Source organism: Erythranthe guttata, chromosome 7 (assembly GCF_056151865.1).
Source record: "Erythranthe guttata isolate IM_541 chromosome 7, IM_541, whole genome shotgun sequence".
NCBI classification, from domain to species: Eukaryota; Viridiplantae; Streptophyta; class Magnoliopsida; order Lamiales; family Phrymaceae; genus Erythranthe; species Erythranthe guttata.
The window spans coordinates 15,206,540-15,225,004 of NC_142539.1; the positions used below are offsets into that span (position 1 = coordinate 15,206,540).

The 18,465-nt window shown below is 33.5% G+C and overlaps 2 protein-coding genes across 3 annotated transcripts; both read left to right on the forward strand.

Moving 5' to 3' along the window:
• Positions 1 to 2,882: 2,882 nt before the first annotated feature.
• Positions 2,883 to 6,004, forward strand: LOC105964298 (putative receptor-like protein kinase At1g80640). 2 transcript variants are annotated; one of them, XM_012988830.2, is made up of 10 exons: positions 2,883 to 3,185; positions 3,301 to 3,484; positions 3,597 to 3,795; positions 3,897 to 4,029; positions 4,122 to 4,185; positions 4,482 to 4,578; positions 4,676 to 4,781; positions 4,899 to 5,014; positions 5,117 to 5,206; positions 5,643 to 6,004. In XM_012988830.2, exons 1-10 carry the CDS (start codon positions 3,014 to 3,016, stop codon positions 5,784 to 5,786), a joined length of 1,305 nt encoding a protein of 434 aa, XP_012844284.2. In that variant the 5' UTR covers positions 2,883 to 3,013; the 3' UTR covers positions 5,787 to 6,004. The 2 variants fall into 2 exon arrangements, 1 of the variants encoding a protein (XP_012844284.2); XR_016032328.1 differs by having other exon boundaries at positions 2,913 to 3,185; positions 4,899 to 5,018.
• Positions 6,005 to 6,991: 987 nt separating this feature from the next.
• On the forward strand, positions 6,992 to 18,369 carry LOC105964297 (vacuolar protein sorting-associated protein 52 A). Its single transcript, XM_012988829.2, has 20 exons — positions 6,992 to 7,569; positions 7,702 to 7,763; positions 7,846 to 7,903; positions 8,071 to 8,166; positions 8,479 to 8,580; positions 8,991 to 9,074; positions 10,260 to 10,340; positions 10,877 to 11,020; positions 12,357 to 12,448; positions 13,134 to 13,215; positions 13,866 to 14,048; positions 14,477 to 14,592; positions 14,703 to 14,761; positions 14,951 to 15,051; positions 16,034 to 16,084; positions 16,448 to 16,627; positions 16,747 to 16,881; positions 17,237 to 17,311; positions 17,734 to 17,791; positions 17,882 to 18,369. Exons 1-20 carry the CDS (start codon positions 7,540 to 7,542, stop codon positions 18,187 to 18,189), a joined length of 2,097 nt encoding a protein of 698 aa, XP_012844283.1. The 5' UTR covers positions 6,992 to 7,539; the 3' UTR covers positions 18,190 to 18,369.
• Positions 18,370 to 18,465: the final 96 nt, after the last annotated feature.

The following is an 18,465-nucleotide window of genomic DNA, read 5'->3' on the forward strand; positions in this document are numbered from 1 at the left end:
TGAAACCCAATTTGAACTAAATGACAACCTTAAATTCAATTTTTTAATTAAATCCTTATTTTGAAATAATATATGACTCACATCCCTAATTTTTATTTTATCCCTAGTCTGCCCTTATACCTTAAATATAATATCCCACGTTTATTCAACTAATCATATTTTTTTTGTTTTCTCTCTCGCATCTCGCCGCTCCTTCTCCCTCTCGCCTCTTCCTCTCAGATTTTTTTTTGTTTTCTATCTCGCCTCTCGCCGCTCACTCTCCCTCTCGCTTCTTCTTCTCCCTCTCCCTCTCGCCTCTTTATCTTCCAGCGAGGGGTTGTGGTGGTCGGGGCGACGGCGAGGGGTTGTGGTGGTTGAGGCGGTGTTGGGGGTTTGTGGTGGTTGAGGCGGTGTTGGGGGTTTGTGGTGGTTGAGGCGGTGTTGGAGGGCTGCGGTGGTCGGCGGTGTTGGGGGGCTGTGGTTGTCGGCGGTGTTGGCTTTTAGGGTTTGACGGCTGCTGTGTTTACGACTAGGGTTGGCGAGATTGGGTGTTGTTGGCTGCTAGGGTTTGGTAGTAGACCGTAGTAGACTATAGTACACTGTAGTATACCATAGTCTACATGGTATACTACAGTATTGACAACAAATAAATAAAAAAAAAATTAAAATATATGTAGCTTAATTAACAAAAACGAAAAATAATTTTGTTTTCGTAATTTTCAATATCATGTAGGATTTGTTTTTTTAATAATAGTGTAAAATTTATAGTACACCATAGTATACCATAGTGCACCATAGTATTTTTAAAATTTGCTGAATTATTTAACAATTTTGTTTCCCGTAATTTCCAATAAAATATAAAAAATAAGGAAAAAAAACTGTTTATAATAATGTAGAAAATGTTAGAATGAAAATTGAAAAAATAAAGATGAGTGAAAGGGCATTTTGGAATAAATTTTATAAAGGATGTGAAGCAAATGTTTAGTTGAGCTTGTCATTTAGTTCTAATTAGTTTTATCAGTAGGGACCTATATCTTAAGAACCCTAATAATAATTAGAGTAATCCATTTCACTATCAACTAACTTAATTTAATATATAACTTATAAAATCCGTTTGACTAATTAATATACTAGTAATTATTATGTCAACATAAATAAATAAATGATTTGAGTGAATATATATTGAAAAAAGGAGATTGATGAACTAACATTACCAATTAATTACCATAATCATGTATTAAATAAAAAAAATAAACAAGTTACTTTTATGAAGGTACACACAGTGAGTGAGTGTTGCATCTTTTCCTCGTTTGTCTGTATTAGTATATATTAGGCTATCCCCACCCACCCACCCACCCCCACCGCTGGTCCTTCCCTCTCTATCTCTCCTCTCGGGTCAATTTTTTTTTTGGTGTTGTTTTTTATTGTAGTTTTTAAAATGGGGTTGTTTTGGGGGGTGTAATCGAATTGGGGTTGGACGCCACCTACCACGGCGGCACCGGCAGGAGACGCCAGCTCCAACGGCGTCTTCTCATTAAATATTAATATTTAATATTTAAAGACGCCACCGGTGGTGGCGTCTTTTCTTTAAATATTAATATTTTAATATTATAATATTATAATATTATAATATTATAATATTTTAATATTTTAAATATTTATATTAATATTTAAATATTTTAATATTATAATATTATAATATTTTAAATATTTATATTAATATTTTAAATATTTTCTGATTTTTAAATATTTTTACAAAATAAAACATTAATGTTAGTATTATTTATTACATTTTATATATTTTCTCCATTAGTGTTAAATTAATCATTGTTTATATTTATCTAATCAATACAATAAAATAGTGTACAATCTTAAAAAACATGTAGACAAAAACAAAAGGAGTTCTAGAAAATAAAAGAGTTATATAAAATAAATAGGTCCAATAAAATAATTATATAAAATAATTAGGTCCAAAATGAGTAAAAAAAATAAAATTGGCACTATGAAGTCAGTGCCATATATATATATATATATATATATATATATATATATATATATATATATATATATATATATATATATATATATATATATATATATATATATATATATATATATATATACATTTGCTTGTTATTTTATATTTTTTTTTCAAATTACTCAAAAAACCAATATACATATTTTACAAATATCAATAAACAACACCCTTGATTTTTTTTTTATTAGGGTATTTGAAGAAATTAACACAAAATAGGTACATATTTCTAAAATTTAATCAAATTATAATAAATCAATCCAAAATATGATCATTAAAGTTACACCAGAAAATATAATTTCATACTTCAAACTGCCACTATTAATTGGTCAAATTTTGCGGCACCATTTCTTCCCTTCCGGTTAGTACATTCTATTGAATTTTATAAAAAAAATATTAATTTATTGGAAAACCAAAATGCAAAAACGGACAAGATTGTACACTATTTTATTGTGTTGATTAGATAAATATATGCAATGATAATTTAACACTAATGGATAAAATATATAAAATGTAATAAATTTTAATACTAATATTAATGTTTTATTTTGTAAAAAAAATTAAAAATCAGAAAATATTAAAATATTAATATAAATATTTAAAATATTAAAATATTATAATATTATATTATTATAATATTATAATATTATAATATTAAAATATTAAAATATTAAAATATTAAAATATTAATATTTAAAGAGAAGACGCCACCACCGGTGGCGTCTTCTACGGAGACGCCGTTGGAGCTGGCGTCTCCTGCCGGTGCCGCCGTGGTGGGTGGCGTCCAACCCCAATTTGATTACACCCCCCAAAACAACCCCATTTTAAAAACTACAATTAAAAACAACACCAAAAAAAAAATTGCCCCCTCTCTCTCTCTCTGAAAATCTTCTTTCTAAATTACTTTAAACAACACAGACACAGAGAGAGAGAGAGAGAAAGTTATTACTGTTGAGATTTGATTTCAGAACAATAACACATACATGCGTATGTACAACAATGAGGAAAATAATAATTAATCTTCTTCTTCCTCATCTTCATCAACCGCTTCTTCCCATTTGTGCTTTCGTCATAATTATTTTCTGTCTTTTTGTCAACACCGCCGCCGCTGCCGGAGAACAAAACAGCACCACCCCCTTCTCTCCCATTACGGAAGCTATCTCCCCTGCAGGTAGGTCATTTCTCTATTTCTCTATTTCAGCTAATTTTGTTGCATTCATCTCCTAATTAAATCTCTATAATTAATTAATTCATTAATTAATATGATGATGATGATGATGATTCAGGGACGATTCAACAAGAAGCTGCTGCTAGTAGAAAACCAGCACATATGGGTAGTTCCAACAAAAAATTGTTGATACCACTACTTATTGCTGCTGCTTCCATTGTTCTGGGCGGCGGACTTGTTTTTTTCCTTCTTTTCTACATTTACTATTACCGCAAATCCAACCTCCACAAACATCAACATAGGTGCTCACTTTCTTCTTCTTCATTATTCATTATTCATTTTGATTTAATATTTTTTCATTATTGATCCTCTAATAATTGTGTACGTATTTATATTGGTAAATAACAAATACAGCACTTGTTTGAGTAGAAAGAGATCTGTGAGTGTAATGGAGTACAAAACCTTAGAATTAGCCACAGATAATTTTCAAGAAAGCAACATTTTGGGTTCCGGTGGATTCGGATGCGTATACAAAGCCAAGCTTCAACCCAACTTTTATGTTGCTGTCAAAAGACTTACTGGCGGTCATCCAGATTCTATTACTGAGTTTCAGGTTTTTTTGATTTAGTCAATTGTGTGTTTTTTCGGTTTTGATCTCATTTTGATGTTGTTTTAGTTGTAATACTTGTGATCTTGATCTTGCAATATTTGCAGACTGAAGTAGACATATTGAGTAAAATCGAGCATCCGAATATAATAAGTTTATTGGGTTATAGCATTCTTGACCAAACTAGGCTTCTTGTTTACGAGCTCATGCCCTTTGGATCTCTCGAAACTCAGTTACACGGTAATTATAAAACTTTGCATTTTAATTAAGCTGAAAAATCCATTACTAAAGAAATAAGAATACTTCTTGATTTTGTTAATGTTCGTCTTTAGGACCTTCAAGGGGATCCGCATTAACATGGAACTTAAGGATGAAAATCGCCCTCGACATAGCAAGGTGCGTTCGACTGTGTGTGCGTGTGTGTGTGTGTGTGTGTGTGAGAGAGAGAGAGAGAGAGAGAGAGAGAGAGAGAGAGAGAGAGAGAGAGAGAGAGAGGTAGGTGACAACATCATCATCATCATCGATCATGTATATATATATATATATATATATATATATATATATATATATATATATATATATATTTGTGTGTGTGTGTGTTGATTATTGAAATCTTGAATGATATATTAATGAAGATGGGATATATTAATAATTAATGACAAGTGTACGTTTGCTGTTACGTTGATGGGCAGAGGACTAGAATATTTACATGAGCACTGCCATCCACCAGTTATTCATAGAGATCTGAAATCATCTAATATACTTCTTGATTCAAACTTCAATGCCAAGGTAATTCATTCAATATTCATTTTGTTAATTAATCTGCAACTAGTATATATTATTATATTTATTGCAAATTATCAAAATTCGTTTTTAAATTAATCAGCTTTCGGATTTCGGGCTAGCTGTAGTGGATGGACCGCAGAAGAACAAAAACAATATAAAGCTATCAGGAACTTTGGGTTACGTAGCTCCTGAATATCTTCTAGATGGTGAGATATCTAATGTAATAATAAATAAATTTTAATTAGTTATTATATGTATGTTGATTGATAAATTAATTGGCTTGGTTGTCCTCTAATTTTATAATAATAAATTGAAAAAAAAAGGTAAGTTAACAGATAAAAGTGATGTATATGCATTTGGAGTAGTACTGCTGGAGCTTCTACTGGGAAGAAAGCCTATGGAGAAAATGGCTGATCACTGCCAGTCTATAGTCACATGGGTGGGTATACCGTGTATATACTATATATGTATAATCAATTAAAATATTTTTATTCGGGTAACAAAGTTCTTTAATATAAATTATATGTGTATATATATATAGGCGATGCCTCAGCTGACAGATAGAACAAAACTGGTGAAGATCGTGGATCCTGCGATCAGAGACACTATGGATTTGAAGCACTTATACCAGGTTAATCAATTAGGTGGTGTTTGCAAATGATTATTTAAAAGCAGAAGTTAGTGATTGTGATTTAAGTTAGTTTTAAGTGCTTATTTCTAAAAGTTGGGGGTGTTTGCAAATATTTCGAAAAATGAACTAAAATTGAAAAAGCAGGGTTAGGGGTGCTTTTAAAAAAATAGCTTAAAGCAGATTATTTTAAGAGAAGCAAAAGCAAAAGTTGATTTTGCAAACACCTAAAAATAGACTATGAGCAAAAAAAACCGCATAATCACTTTCAAAAAGCATTTGCAAACACCACCTTAATGTCCTTCAAACCAAATTTGCTTCAGACACACAAGAAAATTATAAACAACATTTATATGTATGTATGTATGTATGTATGTAATGTTAACGTGTGTCTGAAATTGGATGTATATGTATATATGAACGTGTGAACGCTGTGTAGGTGGGGGCTGTAGCAGTGTTGTGTGTGCAAGGGGAAGCAAGTTATCGACCATTAATAACAGATATTTTGCATTCACTTGTGCCTCTTGTCCCTCTTCACCTTGGTGGCACTCTCCGAGATATTGCCACAATTAGTGCACTATAATTTTACGTATATATCTTTTTGGCATGTATAGTGATTAGTGAATGTTAACGATGCTGTTAGGTTCGGTTGTCTGCTTAATTACATATTCTAATCATCATTTATGGTTATATTAAACTGCAGTCAGCACCATTGTGCTTGAACAAATAATTATTTTCATGCTGTTTTTAGATGAGCTTTTAGTTTGCCGTTGCTTAATGTGATAATTTGTTTTTGCCGTACGTTAATTGTTATAAATTATAGAGTATATATTGAGTTCATCGTTGTTGTTGTTGTGTCTTCTTCTTCTTCTTCTTCTTCTTCTTATACATTCTACCTCGATCTCCTTCTCTTCATTCTCCGTGTCCTTAATTTGTTTTTTCAGTTAACCTTAGAGATGGTATAGATATTCATGATATGTTTCGGTTTCGAGGAATACATACATATATATAGATTAATTTCTTGTGATTTTATCAAACTCTAGCTCAACTTGCTTCTCTTCACCACCTGACTCCATCGGAAATTTATCCACACATTGCCGTACCCTAAAGAAGGGAACCTCTCATGCCAACAACCCTATGCTGCATTTGTTAAAATACAACGCCCTATCATTCACGTACGCCCTCATTTCTTCCACTGATATGCATACAATTCCGTATTTTACAAATTATTCAAGTACTAAAATATAAAATTTGGGCATGTCTTGCTAGGATTTGGTAATTAAAGATAATTTAAAATAAACGACATAATTCCTTCAAATCCCACATTCCTTCAACTTTTCAGCTAGTAAATTACGTTCGGAGCATGCGACGTTTCCTCTGCATATAGTGAACGGAGATTCATTCTTCAAATTTATGTCAACTGGGTGGTACAACCCCAACACGATCGAAAATTCCTCCAGGAAAAATGCGACCTCTAATCTATTTTTATCCTTCCTAAATGCGAACTCGGTTTTTTTCTGAAAGATATCATTTTAATAGATGTTGCAAATTGGTAAAACTATGATCCAGTTTGGGCCTATTAATAATAAATAAAAATAGAATTATTAATTATTTTCTACTGCGGTCAGTTGAGATCAAGCAAGATGAGTTGTTCAATGTTATTAGAACCGGAACGGACATAAAACCGGCTAGGTATTTTTACCCGGGTTTTTATTTATTTTTTATTTTATAATTATTATAAATTATAAATCTTGTAAAAATGTATTAATTATATTTATTATTAAAATTAAGTTATTATTTTTGTAAATGAATGAATTAGTTAATCAGTGACCATAAAATTAAATTTAAATTAAATTTACAAACAATTTTTGTTATCTCCATCTTCCCCCACCCACCTCCTCTTTTCCCCTTTTCACTTCTTCTCTGCCTGCAGTTACTCGTTTTCATCATTTTTACCTTGTTTTTTTTTGTCCATCTTCCGGCCAAGCATCTCCTTTTCAAACCACCGGAATCCTGTCATTCCCAACCCTCACCATTCAAATACGGTCATTCTCCGCCTTGATTCAAAAACCGGGGTTTTCCACTGGTTCCGGGTTTTACCGGTCGAACCGGATTTTGACCTTTTGACCCCGGTTTTCAGTGATGAACCAACCCGGTTCTGATAACCATGTTGTTGAATCGCTGTTCCATTTTTTCCGAACATTAATCCAAATTAGTACACAACTGGACTAACCCAAATCACCCAATCAATCAAATCAAGACTCACTCTTAAACCACATCGGGTGACATTCGATTTTCCAGACCTTAATTTCTTCTTTACAACAAGTATCAAGAAGATGACCGAGGTTGCTTCAAATCATCAACCAGTAAACGCCTTTTCCCTTTTATTTCTGTTTTTTTTCTTTCTTCTTTTGATTTTTTTTTTTCATTTGTAACATAATTAATTACCTATGTAATGTTTGTTAATGGGGCATTCATCTCCTTAAATGCCTGGGCAGGGAAATTTATTGGATTTGGGAGCTTTTGTTGGTGAATTGACTGTTGAAGACGATCTACCCAGGTTCTAAAAATTCCATATTTGTGTGTGTCTATATATGTTTTTGTGATCCCCTGAATATTTTTTGCTGGTTTAATTTTGCTAGTGATGATATCTCACTGGAGGGACTAGAGCAAGAACTTCAAGATTGTAAAACTGATGATGTATGTTACAACAAATTCTTTGCACTCTGCTATATATATATATATATATATATATATATATATATATATATATATATATATATATATATATATATATAGTTGTTCATGCCCACAAGTAGCCCCACATTCTTATATTATTTCTTGGGCTTGTGTTGTTTCCCTTGAAGGTAGTTGCTACTATACTGTCCAAAGGTACAAAATTGCGGGATTACACCAAGGATGTCGAGAACAATCTGAGGCAAATTGAGCTGGATTCCATTGAGGTTCTGATTCTTTACACCTGCTCCTCTCATTTTCAGGGACATATGGTCATTCTTATTAGTTTCTTTCGATATTAGTTAATCCATCCTGGAACTTCTAGTTCTTCTTTAGATCTGTTATGAGTATAACCATCATGTTTAGTAGGGGAATGTTTTCGAAAGGTCTTCCAATATGACGGTGGTAGTTTTGGTCCATTACTATCTTGCTCTGGTTGATATATCTATGTATCTAGGGTGACCATGTGCCAGTCTTGGTTTTTTTTCTTGTTTGGTTATGCTTACTTGTGCTCCTTTTCCCGTGTTGTTCACTATCAGGATTACATCAAAGAAAGTGACAATCTAGTCTCACTTCATGATCAAATTCATGATTGTGACACCATTCTCTCGCAAATGGAAAATATTCTCAGTGGATTTCAGGTATCACATATATTCAATTACAATTAAGCTGCTACACATTTTACAAAATGTAAACGGTATTACCTGCGTGTGAGAAATTTCAAATTAATGACACTTAAAGCATATGAGTGGATATTCCTCTTAACAAGTTATCCCAGATTGAACTGAGATAGAGAGAATCTGTTCTGTTGCTCAATTTCCGGGAATTTGTAGGTAGTATTGCAATTAGATTCAGTAAAGTTCCTTCAGTTTTGTGGTGTTCTCTCGGATTTTTTCTGTGAATTTTTGGATGAACTCAATTCTTTATGCTGCTACATGGCGGTGTTCTTGCTTTGAATGAATAACATTTAATAAGTTGTTTCTAATTTTCTCTATCGATCCCTCTAAAAGTTGCATCAGAAAGATCTTACACTTTTATTGTCTTTTTGTAGGCCGAGATAGGTTCAATAAGTTCAGATATAAAGATCCTTCAAGAAAAATCTATGGATATGGGGCTCAAGCTGAAAAATCGCAAGGTAATGTTTAAGACACTTGGTTTACTTGTAATTATTGGATAGTAATAAGTATATCACATGACATGGTTCCCCATATCTTTTTTGTTTGCTTTATGGATTTTTTGAAATACATTGTGTATAATGGGCTATGCATTTCAATGAGTTCTAAAGAATCAAGATTTGGTCGTGGACATCTTCAAGAACTATGAATATATATGTTTATAACCAAAAGTAGAGTTTCTCCCTCGCTCTTTTATGTAGAATTTCTTCTACAACCTAATCACAGGTAGTCATGCAATCCCAAGTTGCATTATAAATCTTGTATCTAACTTGCTTACATTGACAACTTTGTTTTAAATACATAGGATTACACCTGAGATCCTTCTTTTGCTTGCTCAATATATCTCCTTTAGTCCTCCTTTTGCTTTTTTAATATCTGTAATTTCTCAGGAGAGATAACATAAGTTGACATAAAACATATCTCATCTCTGTAAATTTTGTTTGCAAAAGTTGATAATTGTGCTCCTCCTCAGGTCCTTCGTATCAAAAATAAAGTTTTAAGGAAACACTTTAATATTTATGTAGTTTGACTATTGTGGCTTTCATGCTGCATTTATGTAGATTGCATCTCAAACTGTGTTCTATCTTGTACCAAAAATTTATTTTCTCACCTTCTGAGATTTGTATGCAAGAAGTTGGCCTTTCATATTCCAGATCATGCCTACAAATAGGAATTCAGAGAGATAAGGATTGGAAGAGTGAAATTGGAAAAGACAAGTTTAAATCATTCACGTTTTATAATCTCTTTCTTTTTATCCGTGTTTCGAGTTTTTTTACATTGGTTGGCATGTTGAAAGCACTCGAGTTGGTAACCTATTTGTCCCCACATGGTAGACACAATAGACATTGGAAAAAAAGGGATTCAGAAGGGAGTGAAAAAGGCTGCCAGAGTTTATCGTTTCAGAAAATCTGGACCTTGATTCCTTAAAATGTAAAATGCTGAATTTGCACATGCTACACACCTTCCATGTCCATCTGGAGAAGAGGACCCAGATGCAGTAACCTGCACTTGATTATATTTTCTTGCAGAGATAGTTTCTTTGTACATTTGTGCATTTTCACAATCCTTTTATATGTTTCAATTTGCTTCCCCTTGTATGCACCTATCTCTGATGCCATGATAAAAGTTTTTTTGTACTTTTTCAGGCAGCAGAATCAAAATTAGCCAAGTTTGTTGAGGACATTATTGTCCCACCAAGAATGATAGACATAGTAGTCGATGGAGAGGTACTTAAGGCTTTTGTTGGTGCAGTTCCTATTTATCACTTTGATTTTCATTTGATTTTGTTCTTAGCTTGTACGTTTCTGGCGGTGCTATGAAGGTTTATTTTTCTTATACCATTAATGTTTTCCATCTTTCTGTGTTTGGTCTTTAATGTAACAATTAATCTCCTATTTACTTATATTAGGGCATTGATTAAAGACTTTTAAGTTTTAATTATTGGTAAGTGGAGTTTCAAGTTTTGATATTTTTTTTCTTTCCGTCTAATTCATGGCAAAGTGTAGCTTGAAAAGACCGGAGTGTTAAGAAGGTATATATATATTTTTAAATAATTTAAGAGAGTTATAACAGTTCCCAATTCTTCGAAAATTGTAGTATCATTTTTAGTCATAGATTGTGAGTCATATCTAAAATAGGTATTTGATTGTCCCTTTGCCCATATTGTCATTCTCAACCTGCAACAAATGGTTCTGGATACTTTGCTTTATTACTTTGTTACATTTGTTTTGGTTAGTGAGTGGTGTGTTGATAAAATCTTCAGGTGAGTGAAGAATACATGAGAACCCTTGAGATTCTTAGTAAGAAACTGAAGTTCGTTCATGTCGATGCCATGTTGAAGACTTCCAAAGCTCTAAATGATGTTCAGCCTGAATTAGAAAAGCTTCGCCAAAAAGCAGTTTCAAAGGTATGAAAAATTAAATACTCATCAAATTTTGTAATAAATTGATGTTACTACTTCTTTTTCACTTGTATTGTACATAGTTACCACATATTTTACTGTAAGTTCCACCTATTATTGCTGAATGCTGTTAAATTATAGGCTCAAAAGTGCCAGGGATAGTAAAATATGTCAAGCCTATCCCCATGAATAACCTTCTTTGCGCACGATATTTAGTGAATGGTCCCTCTACATAGACTCATTTATGATGGGTTCTCAAGCACCTTTTTATATCATAGGTGCTTTGCACATGTAACCAATTTCTCTTCTTTCCTCGTCTGGCACCTTTTCCTCAGAGCTTGTCTTCCTTTGAAACTATATGCTTGTACATGTACATGTTCATCTCTTTTCTTTCTTTTTTTCCGGTCGGGTGGTTAACTCTACGGTAGGGGTTCATAGGGTTGATCTAGCTGTATGAAGTTGAAGTAAGAAACCAGGTTGAGCGAAATTTGCAAGAGAAGAACGTTAGCTAGGAGCCTGTGTTGTTTCTGAAGATCTGTTCCGTGTATCATGGATTGTAACTGAAAGAGTGGATTTTGTTGATGTAAACTTAGATAATTTATTTAAAAAAAATTAAGCTGGCCTCTTTAGACTTTATAGTTGATCGTAAATGCTTACTTTCTAGCTGTGAATGTGTGCATGAAATCTTGATTATGATTATATGGGGAATCATTGAAGTCTTTCAAAAACTTATCCTGATCACGTCTTCTGTGTAATGACAAGTATATTGGTAGAGGCTGTTGGCGTTAAACATAAGGATTTTTTTAAATGTAGGTAGTTGGATGTTCTTTACTCATGTTTATATGTAGTTCTAGTTCTCGGGCTTACTCTTTCGGGGCGGGTCTTATGAAAACACATATCCGCACGGGCTGATGAACATAATATTTAGGCATACTTATCACCCTAGACTTGCTGCCTGAATGGAACATAAACCTATTAGGCAATGGTAGAGAATCCAACGCAAATTGACCTTTCATTCCTTTGTTTCGTCAGCTCAGGAGGGACCAGAAAAAGGCCTTCTGTTTTCTCCCCTTCTTCGGCTTTGACACATTCTTTAACTGTTTCTATTATCTAATCCATATATTGATCACTACCTACATTGATGCCTAATTCCAATGTAGAGTCTCATTTCAGCTTATCTTGTTACTCGTCTAAATTTCTTTGAAGTTTAACTAGTTGTTTTTTGTTGTAAAAGAATTTGTTGTTTGGATTAGCCATTACATCATTAATTGATTGAAATATAGACAAGTCTTTTTATATTCACCTCTACCTAATCATTTTTCCTTGTGTTCCCCTTCCAAAGGTATTTGATTTCATGGTTCAGAAACTTAATGCTTTGAGGAAACCTAAGACAAACGTTCAGATCCTTCAACAAAGTATTCTTCTGAAATACAAGTAAGTTATGTTGGATATAAGAAATTCCGTTTATTTGTTATGAAATTAATGCCGTAGCCCATATTGAATCTTCAATCATTCATATTTGAAGCATTAGTCCAGGTTATATTATCTTCTTAGTTTGTGTTACAGGCTATATTAATAACTTGAGTTGCATGCCATTGACTATACTGAGTTTTTTCACTAAGCAGATGGAAACATTAATAAGTGGCATAATTTATATTTTAAAGAATCATATTTGCTCAAACTGACTAGATAGATACATCTTTAACTTTTTTTGAGTTATTTCTTCATATACGAGCCTTTACAAAATATGAGGACTTTACAAAATGGGAGGCACTTCTAGCAATACACACTCTATGGTAGAATATATCCCTGCAATTTGTGATAATATCTGAACTGTGTTTTGTCCTTTATGCAACTTGATATTTGTTATGCCATTATCAGATTTGTTGGAAATAATAATTTATTGTCAGAATGAATCGAGATTCATATCTCTTGCCACTTTCTCGACATAAAGATTGCGGCAGCATCGAGACTTTTTAATTTTTATCTCTCTGATCGATATGATCTGCCCCTTCTTTAACTTGTATCAAATCTCTTCTGTTCGCTGTTATTATTAGTTTGTGTTTTTCCAAAATAACCGATAAGGCATAACACTTCATATCTTTTGTCACACCTGCAGATATGTGATTCAGTTTCTTAAGGAACATGGAAAAGACGTACATGTTGATGTTCGTGCTGCATATATTGATACCATGAATAAGGTAAAATGCGTTACAAGGATTTACATCTTTACATGTATAGTTGATTGGTGAAGTCAACTACAATCCAATATCTGAGACTTGCTTGAAGTGATAGTGAAGTGAAATTACAATTTGATATACTTTGACAAATGCTCTTCATCTGCTGCTATCAGCATGCAAATAACATTTCTTCTCCTGCCCACTTAAAATGTAAATCAACAGACAAATAACGGGCTTTATTTACTGAGTTTTTTCTCTATTTTCTTGGCAAAATTAATTATCTTGCCTTACTTCTTCATTTCTGTTATATCTTTCTTAAGATCTCCTGCAATTTGCAATATCATTGACCGAAAATATGTGGATTTTTTGGAGTGGGAACTGATCCTGAAGAACTGTTAACTGGTTATGAAATATCTTTGGATGCACAATGGCTTCTAGAGGAATTATCAGTTCTGCACACTACTAGTAATGTGCTCCATGAATGATTAATTTTGTTACCTGATGTTAGTGTCTTTGGCTAATGTTGGATGCATTCTTTAATGTCACAAAAGGCCCATGGGCACTTCTTCCTTCTTTTCTTTTATCTGCTCTCTTTTTTGCTTTGATGCTAATTAATCTGCTTTCTGGGATGCCATATTGTTATACATTCACTTTCTATTTCTGTTTTACAGGTTTTAAGTACAAAAATCCGGGCTTATATTCAAGCCCTAGAGAAGTTGCAACTAGATATAGCAACTTCTAACGATTTGATTGGTGTTGACACCAGAAGTACTAGTCTTTTCTTGAGAGGAAGAGAACCGTTAAAAAACCGGTCTGCTGTTTTTGCTTTGGGAGAGAGGATAAATATTCTCAAGGTGTGAATCTGTTATCTGTAACACATTATCCTAACTAATTATTTTCACTGCAGAATGGCCACATCTCATTAGATTTAGTTCTTGACCTTTTCTGAGTTGATCTGTGTATTTTTTCCTTAAATATCTATAATATTTTCTTCGCTTCTCCCATTCCCCTCCTGTTATCCTTCTGCCAAATCCTAAATGAAATACACAAATATAGTGCTGCTTCCAGTCATAAACATAAACCGCATATGGATTTCTCAGTTTAGTGTAATTTCATCACACTGGACCATGTACAGTATAAACAACACTCACAACTTGCACTTAATGCCTCGGTTGTTATCTTCTTTTATGGTTTTAATACTTTTTGCAGGTTAACATGAAGCTGTTGGTACACAAGTTTGACTGTAAATATTTTTGACTCATTCAGTTCTTCTTTTTTGCAGGAAATTGATGAGTCCGCCTTGATTCCACATATAGCTGAAGCCAGCTCTAAAAGACATCCTTATGAAGTCCTTTTCAGGAGCTTGCACAAGCTGCTTATGGATACTGCTGCTTCTGAGTACCATAAGACTCTCTTTTCACTGAATTTTACCTCAAGTTTACTTCACACTGAATACAATATGATATATTCTTTGATAATCTTTTGATTTTACCTGGTGTCATTTTCAGATATCTTTTCTGTGACGAATTCTTTGGAGAGCAATCTATGTTTTATGAAATATTTGCAGGTAACCTCCATTTATGATCGTTCTTAAGTTTGCCAATAAACAAGTGTCTAATATATATGAATGAGTGATGATAATAATTTTTTGATATAGATTTAGTTCTCAAGGCCACATCATTTGATTCTAACTCCTATCTATATAAGTCATCCTATGGCAAACTATATTGAAACACTCCCTGTGCTAAATTATCAGGTCCCTTCTCTGTCATCGAAGAACATCTGAATACGATTCTTCCAAACTGTTTTGATGCAATTGGTCTGATGCTCATGATTCGCATTATATACCAGTACCGGGTGAGATGCTGCAGCAATATTCCAATTGCTAAGTGTGTTTAAATTTTATTTCCAAATCATTTTGGCTACATAATGTGAACCTGAGTCTCTCTTCTATCCTTACTCAAATTTCCTGTTCATTTGTAGACTCAAGTTTCATATTTTCATATTTCATCTTGTGTGAATTTTTTGCGCTGCTGCATCTTATAGAAATTTTTATTGAATATGACAATTGTATCTATTTTGTTGATTATTTATTTTCCGCCCTGTGATGAGAACAGGCACTTGTAATGAGGGATCATGGTCGTATAGTAAATCCTTAGATTCTTGAGAACACGCCTAATTGTTTTCTCTGATTGAAGTTTCCTGGAGTTTGTTTTCCATCATTATGGTTCGTAGTAGTTTATAGTAAATAGAGGGGTAGACTGGGTTCAGCAGACTCAACTGTTACCAGAACTCCTCTAAGGTGGTGTTTGCAAAAACGTGTAAGTTAATTATAAGTGCTTATTTCTAAAAGTTGGGGGTGTTTGCAAATTCCATGAAAAATAACCTTTCAGCAACATATTTTAAGAGAAGTTGCTCCAGATGTGCTTTTGTTATTTTTATCTTAAAGAAGTTTATTTTAGGAGAAGTGTGGGCAAAAGTTGCTACTGCAAACACTTCAAAAGTGATTCTGAGCCAAAAAAGCTCAGAATCTCTTTACAAAAGTTTTTGCAAACACCACCTAAGTATCCTTCCTTTCAATTTCAAGATGTACGACTTGTTTTGTAGCTGTAGCAGTTCTCCAACTCGGGCATTTGTTTTCTTTTTCAGTACACTTTGTTGCAAATTTGTTTTCACTGTTTCCTTAAGATTGTTAATTTGCATCCACAAAGTGTTGGGACTTGAATGACATCTGCTTATCATTTTCAATTTCTATTGTTAAAATTTCAAGTAAATATGTACTATGCACATTTGGTTTTTCTTCATAGCTTTTGATTTTTCGTATTTTGTTTCTTCTTAGCTTATAATGTCTCGGAAGCGAATACCGTGTCTGGATTCATACTTGGATAAGGTATGTACAATCAACTTCACCAGGTGAATATGTGCTTATGAGACCTACATGGTGGGTCCATCTGTGATTTCTCCCTGCATGTGAATGATTTATATGATCTTAAATTTACAATCTGAAGGCACAAACTATTCCATGGTATGGAACTTAAGGTCTCAAGTACTGTGCTGACTTTCTTTACACAACAGGGCATTTCAAGCTATATACTTATTTTTAACCACATGTATATGTTTTTCTTATCTCTAAATACCATTTGTAATTGCCTTGAAGTCTTTGGTTAGGCACTGTAGATGATTTTATTTATGTGCATGATGAAATGATTAGTTGGTACAAATCACTGAAACAGTCTCAAATGAATCTGAGCAGGTCAACATTTCTTTATGGCCACGATTTAAGATGGTATTTGACATGCACCTCAACAGCCTTCGAAATGCCAATGTCCGCACTTTGTGGGAAGATGATGTACATCCTCATTATGTAATGAGGCGTTATGCTGAATTTACAGCTTCCTTAATCCAGCTTAATGTTGATTATGGAGATGGTCAGGTTAGAAACAAACCGTAGCTTTAGCTTCTCAATTCTTGCTAAGTTTTGATTAGTAGACGTTCAACGTCATTCTTGTTTTTCTAATTTTGTTTTGGGTGTAAAACTGGCTAAATTCTCAGCTTGAACTCAACTTGGAGAGATTGCGAATGGCTGTAGATGATTTACTTGTCAAGCTTGCCAAACTATTCCAGAAACCAAAGTTGCAAACTGTATTTTTGATAAATAACTGCGACATGACAATTGCCGTATTGAAGGTAAACTACGATAGTCAACTAAAGTATGATCCAAAAGGTGAAATCCAAGAATTTTTTAGCTCATTGAATTTAGCTGCATGTTTGATGTTTTGGTAAAATGAATGCACAAATATTTCCTTACACGTACAAAACCACAAGAGAAATCCCCATCCGCCACCCCCACCCCCACCCCCCAACCACACCCACACAAAAAAAGGGAAAAGGAAATCTTGGCGGTGCCATTTCTTATATGTCGCATACAATGTATACACATGCACATGCGATCCAATTGGTACAGAACTTCATTATTTGTTCTATAATAATTTGAATCCTGTATGTTAAATGTTGGTTGTAAAGATTGTCATGTATGTCTCAGGAAGCTGGTCCCGAGGGGAGCAAAATTCAGATGCACTTTGAAGAGTTGCTGAAAAGCAATACATCCATTTATGTGGTAATAATTTTGACACGATAGCTTGTTTAGCCTACTTAAGCTGCAAGAACTCATGCTTGTGCAATTATAATAGTTTGGCAGTTCCATTTCATTTAATCTAATACAAGTATTCTTTATTTTGTGGAAACCAGCCTTCCCAAATAGATGAGCATGTCGTAAGTACCTTATTGGAAGGGAAATATGTGCTTGGATGGGCCAACTGGTTTCTTTCTGACTTCACCAAAAGATTTTAAAACTTATTTTTTATGTTTGAACAACAAATGGATAATATCCAAACATGGTTCGATCCTTTCATTTCATGATGGTTATAATGTAGGCAAATTGAGCTATCTTTGGTTGGATAGTATTTCTCTGGTTGAAATTAAGCTTTACTCTAAGTGACATCATGTGAACTTGTCCGAACTCATTATTTTCAAACGCAGGAGGAACTACTGATGGAACACTTCAGTGATCTAATCAAGTTTGTAAAGATTAGAGCATGTAAGTGTGCACATATGTATGTATGTGTGTGTGTGTGTGTGTGTGTACATATTGGTGGTTGATGTTTGTGTGTGTGTTGCTGAAAAACAGCGGAGGACCCAAGTTCTGGTTCGTCAGAGCGGCCGATTAGTGTGAGTGAAGTAGAGCCAATAATAAAGGACTTTGGCAGCAGATGGAAAGCTGCGATAGAGCTGATGCACAATGATGTCATTACTTCATTTAGTAACTTCTTATGTGGTATGGAAATTCTGAGAGCCGCTTTGACTCAGTTATTGCTTTACTACACAAGGCTTTCAGATTGCATGAAGAGAATTGCAGGTGGGTCTAGCTTGAACAAGGATTTGGTTTCCATATCTTCGATAATGTACGAGATTAGAAAATACTCGAGGACCTTTTGATTTCATACATTGTTTCTGATTGTCTAATTTTCTGGCTTTGCTTTTTTAACATGTTCCTGATTGTTTTTTTTTATTGAAGAGAGACCATATATTTCGTGGCGATATATATGTCTGGATATCCCTTTTTTGTTGTGTAAGCAAATTCTTATTTTAAATTTATGTCCAGACCATTTCATTGAATTGAAGTACGTAATTTTTTTGTCTTTTCAGTGAATTAACTATTATTATAGTTTTTGTTATTACTTACCCACAGCGAAAAAAATAGTTTGATCAAAC

Coding starts and splice junctions, on each gene's coding strand:
- LOC105964298 (XM_012988830.2), top strand. CDS start 3,014: ATGAGGAAAATAATAATTAATCTTCTTCTTCCTCATCTTCATCAACCG. Junction 3,796..3,896: donor ATTCTATTACTGAGTTTCAG/GTTTTTTTGATT, acceptor CAATATTTGCAG/ACTGAAGTAGACATATTGAG. Junction 4,579..4,675: donor ATTCAAACTTCAATGCCAAG/GTAATTCATTCA, acceptor TAAATTAATCAG/CTTTCGGATTTCGGGCTAGC.
- LOC105964297 (XM_012988829.2), top strand. CDS start 7,540: ATGACCGAGGTTGCTTCAAATCATCAACCA. Junction 9,075..10,259: donor TCAAGCTGAAAAATCGCAAG/GTAATGTTTAAG, acceptor GTACTTTTTCAG/GCAGCAGAATCAAAATTAGC. Junction 13,216..13,865: donor ATATTGATACCATGAATAAG/GTAAAATGCGTT, acceptor TCTGTTTTACAG/GTTTTAAGTACAAAAATCCG.